We start from the raw sequence: 12,116 nt of genomic DNA, 5'->3' as shown, positions 1-12,116 counted from the left end.
CAAGACTTGGTATAGCATAAAACCTGGGAAAAACCATCTTATACATTTCTCATTGTCATCTAAAACTGAAAGCGGATCAGCACAGGTAGAGCATTAATTTCAAATATGTTCTGACGAGTACGTTGAAAGTCCTAAATTTGTTGGTGCACCCCTCATCACACAATAAAGCTATGAGTCTTGGTTCTAAGACCTACATGTAGCACGGTCTAGTCCAAAGGATTCTATTTCAACCACATGGTGTCGATGTGGATGCTACAGCAACATGAATGATTACAGTGACTGTAGCTTGTGCCTCACATCGGTCCAATATTCCTCTTACAAACATGAATTCTTGTTTCAACAACAGTACAGTGATAGAGTTCAGAGCACCAGCATATTCTATATCCATCAGGAGCTCCATTGGCTACTAGGCCTACATCAGCTATCTAAATAACTTCAATATATCCAAGTATCCAGCAGGATAATTAAAATATTTATTGTTGCTATAGCTGTTAGAATGAGTACAGAGTGATCCAAATTGTTTTCTCATCTAAATATCCTATAGCACACTGAGTGCAACAAAGCAGAAGAACTGCAAGAGCCTGTTTTGGAAATTTTTCATAATTTTATCCAATTTTTGCAGTCACTGACCTGTGAGGTCATGTCAAATAATGCAATGAAGACATGTGTCTGGTGTCAACAAGCTTGAGCACTTGATGACACTTCAGTACCAAAAGTAATTGTTACTATATAAATAAAGTTGAGCCATGTAAAAGTTATATCCTAAGAAAAGTCTCTCTCAAGCCACAAACAATTAAGACTAGCATCATTACCACAGTCTGAGGAGCAAGTGAACATAAACTACTTAAACCTAACTAACATAAGGACATCACACATGTCCATGCACGAGGCAGGATTCGAACCTGCGACAGTAGCGATCGCGCGGTTCCAGACTGAAGCGCTTAGAGCCACTCGGCCACAATGGCCGGTTGTGAATAAGTGAATTCGCTGGAAGCAATGCTTGAAACTCAAATCTTCTGAAAGCAGAAGAGACAAACATGAAAGTTATTTATGAACAGCAAAGTACTGTAGGAGCCTAACATGGTGGGGGCATGCATTGCATCATATGGGCTGATCCACTGATGTCAGTGTTTGCTTGCAAGTGGCAGTAAGCAGAATGGGCCAGTGCTGCTGCACAGATCTAGCCTAGCACTCACACAGAGAGTTTTTGTAAGCTCACATGTTAGCCATCCATGCCAATCATGTTCTGCATTACAGTTGTGAGCGTGTCTCCATGGGCACGGGCAGTCCGCTTCCTGTGGTTCAATTTACACAGTGAGCTAGCCCCACTCACGGGATTCTGTTCCATGGTTGTTACTGAGTCACAGTAAGCTTGAAGTACTCCTGACCATGTCAAATAGCAGTTTTGTCATGTCTTCTGCAGACACTAAAATAAACTTTTTCTGTGGACTTTATAATTAAATCAAAATGCTGAAAGAGTAAGTGGAATAACTACAATCAAACTGACAGTAAGTAGCTGGGATTTTGTTTTTTTCGCAACCATTTTACTTGTTCTAGTTTTGGGATACATTTACAACTGTTTCATTCATAATTCAAAGTTTAGTTAATTATTGCTCGATGGATTATTTCACTGCATATGTTGTACGATTTTTGTCCAGATCATGACATAAAGCTCGACATAGGATTGTGAGAACCATAATCCTGCATAAAGGCGATTTCACATTACATCAGTCGCATTCCTTGGATCCCACAGAGAGTGATCTCTGGGACATGGAAGCACATCAAGAATGTACATTTTATTCAAGTGTAAAACAACAAAGTGACTTAACATGACAATATACTATTGTATTGCAGAGCTAATTCTAATTATTAAGTAACCTAAACCATCAAATTTAAGTGCTTCTGTGAAGAGACTCTATTGCAGCATGAGCTGCCAAACACAAACTGCTTTAATTCAGTTTTGAACTCCACCCCATTATCTAGTGCCTTGGCAGCATGAACATGTAGAATACATGTGGAACCAGGAATCCGACATCTTTCAGGTACTACTGCTAATCTCTTTAAGACTTTGTAGAAATTGCTTTTGTTCCTATCTTTGAGTAAAGACAAATATTGGTAATGACAAAGGACGCTGTGAAATTTACAACTTTCTCTGTTGTTTCACGACACATCAAGTGAGCCACCAGATGTCAGTAACTTGCTGCTACAATAGTACGAGCTAAAAGTTACACAGTGAGTTTTGCTAGTTCTGAAAGGTTCGCAGGAAAGCTTCTGTAAAGTTTGGAAGGTAGGAGACAAGGTACTGGCAGAAGTAAAGCTGTGAGGACGGGGCATGAGTCGTGCTTGGGTAGCTCAGTTGGTAGAGCACTTGCCCACGAAAGGCAAATGTCCCGAGTTCGAGTATCGGTCCAGCACATAGTCTTAATCTGCCAGGAAGTTTCACATAGTGAACCTGCTTGCATTTATCACATTTATCTATGACATATCATATGATATCCACTGATCAGATGAACACGTTGAGAATAATAGCTGAACATTCATATGAATACCAGTCACCGCTTTACATGCTGTTTGTAGACTTTGGAAAGACCTTCGACAGTATAATTAGAACAAAAATATGGAACTCACTGCAAACTTTTGGAATTCCCAAGAAAATAATTTCTATTGTCAAGTGCATGTATGACAACTACACGTGCCAGGTTCAACATCAAGGTCTGCTTTTAGATCCAATAGCACTGAAAACAGGAGTTAAATAAGGCTGCATGCTCTCACCGATACTATTTAACATAGTACTGAATTTTGTAATAGCGGCAAGCAACGGATAAGTGAGAGGAATAAAATGGAGCAATGGAACACATCTAGAAGATCTAGATTTTGCAGATGACCTATGCCTTCTATGCAACAGCCTCACTGGCATGAAAGAGAAACTAGAAGATCTGAAATCTGTGGTGAAGAAAGCTTGTTTGAATATTAAAGCTAAAAAAACAAAAGACGTGGGCAAATGATAACGATACTGCAGAGCTTAAGCTTGGAATCCAGATAATCAAAAGGGTACGTAAGTTTTGCTACCTTGGAAGCATGATCACACCATATGGTGGTGCAGAGGATATTAACAGGTGCATCAACAAAGCCAAAGGCACTTTTACAACTCTCTGCTCTATCTGGAGATAAAAGGAAACAACACTGATGATCAAATTGCAGATATTTGAAAGTAATGTAAAATCTATGCTTCTTTATGGATGTGAAACATGGAAAGTGACAAAGCAGCTAATCCGTAAGCTGCAGACATTCAACAACAGATGTCTGAGGAACATCCTGGGGATACGGCGGTCAAATGTCATTTCTAACGAAACACTCTGGGAAAGAACCACCCAGAAGCCAACTGAGCTGCAAATAAGAAGCAAGAACTGGAGATGGCTAGGACATACACTTAGGTGATCAAATCAACATATTGCGAAGGAAGCACTTTATTGGATCCCGCCGGGAATATGGACACAAGGCAGGCCCAAAATGACATGGAGACGATCAGTTGAAGCAGAAGCTCAACAGCAAGGAATAGGACGGGAAGAAGTGAAAATACTAGCAGAAGGCAGAACAAGATGGAGATCCTTTGTTGCAGCCCTATGCTCCCCATAAGGAGTTAAAGGAATTAATAAAATGACAAATAATGTATGATATACACTTTGTGATAAAAAGTATCTGGACACCCTCAAAAACATACGTTTTTCATATTATGTGCATTGTACTGCCACCTACTGCCAGGTACTCCCTATTAGCATCCTCAGTAGTCATTAGACATCGTGAGAGAGCAGAATGGAGTGCTCCGTGGAACTCACAGACGTCGAATGTGGTCAGGTGATTGAGTGTCACTTGTGTCATACGTCTGTATGCGAGATTTCCACACTCCTAAACAGCCCTAGGTCCACTGTTTCCAATGTGATAGTGAAGTGGAAATGTGAAGAAGCACGTACAGCACAAAAACATACAGGCCAACCTCATCTGTTGGCTGGCAGAGACAGCCGACAGTTGAAGACGGTCGTAAAGGCAGATATCTATCCATACCACCACACAGGAATTCCAAACTGCATCAGAATCCACTGCAAGTACTATGACAGTTAGTCAGGAGGTGAGAAAACTTAAATTACATGGTCGATCAGGTGCTCATAAGCCACACGTCACGCCAGTAAACGCCAAACGATGCCTCACTTAGTATAAGAAGCATAACCATTAGATGATTGAACAGTGAAAAAATGTTGTGTGGAGTGACAAATCATGGTACACAACATGGCAATCTGATGGCAAGGTGTGGGCATGGTGAATGCCCAGTGAACTTCATCTGACAGCGTTTGTAGTGCCAACAGTAAAATTAGGAGATGGTGGTGGTGGTATGGTGACTGCATCTGTCAACACGATCAAGAACCCGCTCATAAAGCACAGCCTGTGGCAGAGTGGTTACACAACAATAACATCCCTGTAATGGACTGGCCTGCACAGAGTTCTGATCTGAATCCTACAGAACACCTTTGGGATGTTTTGGAACACCGATTTCATGCCAAGCCTCACTGACCGACATCAATACCTCTCCTCAGTGCAGCACTCCATGAAGAATGGGCTGCCATTCACAAAGAAACCTTCCAGCACCTGATTGAATGTATGCCTGTGAGAGCGGAAGCTGTCATCAAAGCTAAGTGTAGGCCAACACCATACTGAATTCCAGCATTACCGATAGAGGGCGCCACGAACTTTTAAGTCATTTTCAGCCAGGTGTCCGCTTGCTTTTGATGACATAGTGTACCTGTGCAAAACAGGCATCAAAAGACTCAGATATTTATCCATTCTAATGTAAGCTCCAAAAGCTTGAAGTATGGGACACAGTTTTTGTTGTATTTCATTGAATGACCAGAAGATATACTGTGTTTTGTGGCAACTGATTTGCTGGCTTGGAGGAGGCGAGTACGTCACTGGTATTCCAAATGTGCTCCAGTGAAGTGTAACATTATTTGCCCTATACATGCATTGCTGCACCCATACTGACTCTTATAAACAACTTCCTTGAACATATCTAAATCAACTATGATCAAATCCAGCAGTTTCAAGATTTTTATGCAAGGAAGAAATATCACTTTAACATTACATTTATGTAGTACTCTGCCTATTGTCGCAGAAACATGTCAATTATATAATAGGTATGCTGATGAGGTCAACTAGTAGCCTGCAAATGCAGTGTACCATTGTCCTTATGACATATTGAGCCACCTAAAAATACAGCAAACAACCTTCTCTCCTTCACCTCCATCTCGGCACTTATAGGATCTGCCAAAGACAACCTGGATTGCAAAAGGCAGGAGTTCATGATAGTGCAGCAAATAATACACACAGCAAAGGATGTACACTGTCCAGGAGCACATTGTGGAACACCAGTGACATATTCATCTCTTCCATGCCAGCAAATCTGCCACTGCAAAACAATGTTTCTACTGGTCAGGTATTGCACTACAACAAAAACAGTGGCCCATACATTACAGTTTTGGCGCTCCATTGTCAATCAGATGAAATAAGACTGTCTGAGGCCCTCATCAATGTGAACTAGTGTCCGGCATCTTGCTGTGGGAAATACAATATTGATGAGGCAAGCTTTCAGCATGGTGAGCACCCACAGTAGTGCAGACTTACAGAAAAGCATATGTTCTCAAGCAAAACATGCACAAAGACAACTGGCTACACCGTGCAAACACTGCAGGGCTTAATAAATAGGTGAGCTCTATGTACTATCACGAGTATACACCTGAAGATTCTCAGAAGATTGTGCCGAAATATTGTGGCAGCAAGTTACTGACATTTGGCAGTTCATCTGAAATTTGATGTAAGACAACGTATATTAATGACAGTATCTAACAAAGCCTATAGTGGGGAAGTTATCAGTACACCAAAGGCCTTAGAAAAATATCTGTAGCATGCTGCAGAATTAACGCCATATACAATCCTTACAACACACTTGAGTAGTCTGTAAACACTGTCCCAATACGTTGGGTTTTCCAAAGAGAGGGAGGAAGGGGAAGAGATATTCCATAACCCATTATTGGATGGAAATATGCTGAATAAACTTATTTCTTCATTTTGAAATTGTCTACAGCAGTATTCATGGGGACTACAAACATGGCTGACCTGTAAGCCTACTTAATGAATCTCATCAAAATTCAATAACCATCCACTTGACTTGGTCGATCTGTTGACGGTTTCAAAATGCTGATCACTGCAAAATTTATGGTTATCAATGTTTTAATATTTGTATCCTTTCCCCTCCTTTCTCTGCACTTGAACTGGGCGTTAAGGTACATCAATCCATATTCAGCATTCCTGTATCAGCAGTAAAGTGATGTTTTTAAGTTACATTCTCATGGTTTTCAGGCTCTAGTGAGTTTAAACAAATTAGATGCTCACTGATGTTATTGTTTAACCCTACAATATTTTGATGCAAAGTATTTACTTTAAACTCCATTTTATCTTCAAGTTTTGGGATCAAAATTTTCACTTACAATTACTTCTTTTAATATTGTTTGCCTCAAATATGAATTTATCCTAAAAATGGTGCTGCCCTCACACCAGTAACTACAGGGTTACACCCACAAATGTAGTGCTCCTTTAACCCTTCTGCAGGTGCAGTTTTTGTACCAACTCAGAAAAGTTTTTTTTTTTTTTTAATGATATTAGAATTGTGATTAACTGACTATATTTATTTTTTGATAATTTTATTTATGTGATCAAAACCTATGGTGGTATGAATATCTCCCATGACCCTTTTGTCAGCTGTTATTGTGATGGTAAGTGTTTTTCCCATTGTAGAAACTAATTAATTTTTCCAGCTTCACAAAAGGCAACAATAGTACTCTCATGACAAATTGATTTTCACACACTTGGTGCATTATACTACCACAAGATGACAGGCACATCCCGAGTTGACAAGATATATTCTGAAAGTCTTTATCCCTAACTTAGTGATAAGTACACTTCCCAAAATCCACAAAAGACATACTAATTTTGTAATAAGTACACTTCCCAACCCTCTTTGAGAAACTGTTTTGGTGGTAAGTATTTCTCCCAAAAGCCAGTAAAACAAATTTGGTGGGATGTGCATCCCCCCCCCCCCCTTATACGCTATATTTCACAATAAACAGAAACTACTGTTGGTGCAAGATACCACAAGCATACAGAAGTGACAATAAGTATTCTCCTATACGCATTAAAAATATACAGCTACTGGACACATCCCCCCTATGGCCCTTGGAAGGGTAATACCATCAATCCTACCCCCATTCCTACTGAGATATAGGCCATGCCTCATTAACCTCACCTACCAATCCCATCGACAGAAACCAGACCTCTGTTGTACAACAGAATGTACAGAAGCAGTTGATCTAACTTCATGTTGACCCAACTTGCCAGTCTGTCCAAGTGGTGCTAATCATAATGCCTCGAAACAAGAACAAATTCAACAGTCATATGGTTTGTTGCTGAAGCTAGCTTTAACAGGTCACACTCGATACTGTAGCTGGCAGTTTACCAAAACAAATGACATTTTATTGGGTTGACAATTAGCAACAATATTTCAGTTTCAAATATTTCCTGAAGGAAAGTGACAACTGCTATATTACGTTTCACACTTTTGAGGCAGTTGTGCTATGGTATGTAAATAATTTAACAAGTATTTCACATTTTCTTCTGATTGTTCAACTTAACTGTGCCTCAGGCTACTTGAAGGGCAAAGTTCTCTGACGTCATCATGGACAGTCAGTAGTAGTATAAAAGCTTTGTCTTAGTGAATACACCCATCTGGAGGTACTTTTATACAATATCCTACTGTGTATCCTTTTTAGAGAGGGGCACTGATGCATTTTGAATACAAAGTGCAAGTGGATCACAAACTTACAAAATTAAATGATACATACTACTGTTACATATGGCCGCCCTCCACTCCTTGAATTTCTTGCAGCTGATGTTAAAGATACAAATATAGGCCTAATAGGTACCAACATACTCTGAGGTCTGTCTACTATGGAATGCAGCTTTTCTGAGCATGTTTCTGTCACCACACAAGATTTCGAGGGCTGGACACTTCACACATCCCATAACAGAGCAAATTTTGTGGAGGCAGTGAGTACTACTGCTACCAACTCTCTGCGTTTAATTGATCATCTACATCTACATCCATACTCCGCAAGCCACCTGACGGTGTGTGGCGGAGGGTACCCTGAGTACCTCTATCGGTTCTCCCTTCTATTCCAGTCTCGTATCGTTCGTGGAAAGAAGGATTGTCGGTATGCTTCTGTGTGGGCTCTAATCTCTCTGATTTTATCCTCATGGTCTCTTCGCGAGATATACGTAGGAGGGAGCAATATACTGCTTGACTCTTCGGTGAAGGTATGTTCTCAAAACTTTATCAAAAGCCTGTACCGAGCTACTGAGAGTCTCTCCTGCAGTGTGTTCCACTGGAGTTTATCTATCATCTCCGTAACGCTTTCGCGATTACTAAATGATCCTGTAACAAAGCGCGCTGCTCTCCGTTGGATCTTCTCTATCTCTTCTATCAACCCTATCTGGTACGGATCCCTCACTGCTGAGCAGTATTCAAGCAGTGGGCGAACAAGCGTGCTGTAACATACTTCCTTTGTTTTCAGATTGCATTTCCTTAGGATTCTTCCAATGAATCTCAGTCTGGCATCTGCTTTACCGACGATCAACTTTATATGATCATTCCATTTTAAATCACTCCTAATGCGTACTCCCAGATAATTTATGGAATTAACTGCTTCCAGTTGCTGACCTGCTATATTGTAGCTAAATGATAAGGGATCTTTCTTTCTATGTATTCGCAGCACATTACACCTGTCTACATTGAGATTCAATTGCCATTCCCTGCACCATGCGTCAATTCGCTGCAGATCCTCCTGCATTTCAGTACAATTTTCCATTGTTACAACCTCTCGATGCACCACAGCATCATCTGCAAAAAGCCTCGGTGAACTTCCGATGTCATCCACAAGGTCATTTATGTATATTGTGAATAGCAACGGTCCTATGACACTACCCTGCAGCACACCTGAAATCACTCTTACTTCGGAAGACTTCTCTCCACTGAGAATGACATGCTGCGTTCTGTTATCTAGGAACTCTTCAATCCAATCACACAATTGGTCTGATAGTCCATATGCTCTTACTTTGTTCATTAAACGACTGTGGGGAACTGTATCGAACGCCTCTCAGTACAATTTTCCATTGTTACAACCTCTGGATACACCACAGCATCATCTGCAAAAAGCCTCAGTGAACTTCCGATGTCATCCACAAGGTCATTTATGTATATTGTGAATAGCAACGGTCCTATGACACTACCCTGCGGCACACCTGAAGTAAGCATTCCTGATTTCGAGTGACAAATGCTAATAGTGAATATTATCACAGCAATTGTGTTAATGTACTGATTAATTGATTCGAACGTTTCCGACATATCAACCTAAACCCCTGGATCTATGGTACTGCCCAGTGCCACCACGCACCCACCCTCTCAATAAATCTATTCTCAAAGTGGTACTAGTGCCACATACTCTTGGGAAATCCTATGGTGCATGAACTTTTAAAATGATTTGCTTCAGAAGGGATCGGCACTAACATAATGACAATACTGGTATAAAGAAAAACACTGACAGGTTAAAAAATATGATAAGGAAGGGTTTTGTTTCATTGACTCCAAGGGATAAAGTGACAACACATTACTGTATCTTTGAGGCTGTGGAAATCAAGCAAGTATAAAAATAAGTGGCTAATCAAATAAGTAAATAAATAGTTGCAGTCAACTCAAATTTTACTTCATAACAAACATTATCAATAAAAGAATCATATCATTCCGTATCCAATAGACGTGTCTGTATTCCTGAAGTTCAAGAATTTACTGACTACCAAAACCAAACAAATCAATATTTATTGGTTAGTGGCATATATGTTTACATTTCTCTAGCAAGTTTGAGATTGAAGAGATCTGATACTATAGATTGTACGGAGGTAAGACAAAATACTGACCACAAAGAGAAGAAAGTGCAACGCAAATGACAAAATTTCAAGTGGCATGAGGAAAAGTGACGACATGTTTTGGCATAACGTTGTTTTGCTTTCATGCTATTGCTCTTACAAGACCACAAAAGGCAGAAAGTGGTCTTTTCGTAAATCACATGACGGTGAAAAAACGTTATTTGACAGAATTAGGAGCACACATGGATTAATACCCAACAAAACTGAGTTACATATGGGCATTTTATTTCACGATATATGGGTTTCATCTTGCAGAAATGATGAAAAGAAGTAACATGTCTATTCAATTATGACAAGCTACCGGCACGTGTTAATACCACTACACTAGTAACACAAAATACTCCGTTATTATATTTTACTTTACCTTTTTGGACAGTTTTGTATTCATCCAACTTCCTTTGTATTTCCTCTTGTATTTTCTCCATCATTCTTCCTTTCATGTGCACCTAAACGATCAAAACAAACAAATCTCCGTAATATGATCTCTGACACGTCTACTACTGTAGTCAAATATGCTCTGCAACGGCAGAAAGTAATGATGGACATATAAGGTATGTCTCAATCGAAAGAGATGTCTCTCTGGTCTCATTGAGGAATGAGTTTGAACATTTAGAAAACGCAAAGTCAAAGTAACACGATGATGTTCAAAAACATCTCTCCGTAATCACACGGAATAAACGTGTCGCACTATGGAATCTGTCATCAATATTCAACATATTGGTAATGCTCTTTCTTCTATAAATATTTGCTTGCCAAGAACTTTGATGCAGTAACGACTGGACGTGTAATACTAACAATAACAACAATAATAATAATTCTATTATCATTACGATCTAACAGCAATATAAAACATCATGAACTTACAACAAGACAGCTACAAAATTCAAAAGCACAATAGTCTAGTTATTAACATCAGAATATTACATTGAATTAATAAATTCCTTTATATTGTAGAATGGGTGGGCAACTAAGCAGTCCTGCAGTGTCTCTTTGAATGCTTGTTCAGACAGATCTAGTACAGTTTGTGAAAAGTTATTCGATAATTTCATCCCACAAGTTCGTAGCTATTAACTGATTCTGACGGTCAATAGTATGGAGATTTACTAGTGTACACGCATTCAAGTTGAATCTTCATGTATGTATGTTGTAATAAATTGTATTACAACAGCTAAAATCTGAAGTCTGTGTTTCATTGCAAGGATTTTCTCCAGAAAATTCCACAGTGGTGACCCCGAAACGAATAACAGCAGCTACTATAATTTAGATTTTATTTTTAATAAATGCATAGAATTTGAAGTTTTTTCAGATTCACTCAAGGTGTCAAAAGTTATACTAGTTTTTAAAAAACAGCACAATCAATTTCCTTAAAGCTACAGAGCAATCTCAATGTGCCACTATTTTCAAAGATATTTGAGGTACTGCCACACACACAAATAAGCAGGAACTACGAAAAAGACAATCTCATAGGTAACAATCAGTTTAGTTTTCTCAAGCCATTTAGGAAATTATGGATTAAACTTTAAAAGCTCTCCAAGACAAAAACATGATATCCCTAGCATTATGTCACCTAAGAAAAATATTCGGTCCAATTTTTGTTGAAATTCTACTAGGTAAATTGGAGTTTTATGGTGTGTGTTAGCTATGATGAATTTTTGTTTGAGTAACAGAAAACAGTTTTTCTCACTCAAAAACGTAAATTCCTCTTCAACAGAAATCAGCACAGGTCTTCCACAAGGATCTACTCTCACACCCTTTTCCTTGAACGTAGAAATTAATGACTTGCTAATAGCTCACTTTGCGATATGTTGAACTAATTATACAAAACTAATTACCACATATCAGAGAATTTTATATCTGAATAGGATAACAAAAGACACCCTTGATACGTCCTTGGACTGGTTTACGACTAATAAACTCCAGTGTAATCCTTTAAAAACCCAACAATTCCTAATGTGAATGTAAAATGAAGTAGAAAATAAGTCACTAAAATTTTTAAATTGTTACATAGCTTCAAACTCTGCTTGGAGCAACAT

General features: G+C 39.1%; 1 protein-coding gene across 1 annotated transcript in view; it reads right to left on the bottom strand.

Annotated features, from left to right (window-relative positions):
• Positions 1-10,604, bottom strand: part of LOC126252560 (prefoldin subunit 6) — a 60,182-nt gene extending 49,578 nt beyond the window's left edge. The window contains exon 1 of the mRNA XM_049953464.1: positions 10,448-10,604. Within this exon, the coding sequence (XP_049809421.1) occupies positions 10,448-10,523 (76 nt within the window). The 5' untranslated portion in view covers positions 10,524-10,604. The remainder of the gene's footprint in view (positions 1-10,447) is intronic.
• Positions 10,605-12,116: the final 1,512 nt, after the last annotated feature.

This window comes from Schistocerca nitens, chromosome 1, assembly GCF_023898315.1.
Source record: "Schistocerca nitens isolate TAMUIC-IGC-003100 chromosome 1, iqSchNite1.1, whole genome shotgun sequence".
Classification (NCBI taxonomy): domain Eukaryota; kingdom Metazoa; phylum Arthropoda; class Insecta; order Orthoptera; family Acrididae; genus Schistocerca; species Schistocerca nitens.
The sequence above is the reverse complement of the archived record's forward strand: the minus strand, read 5'-3'. Positions and strand labels throughout refer to the sequence as shown.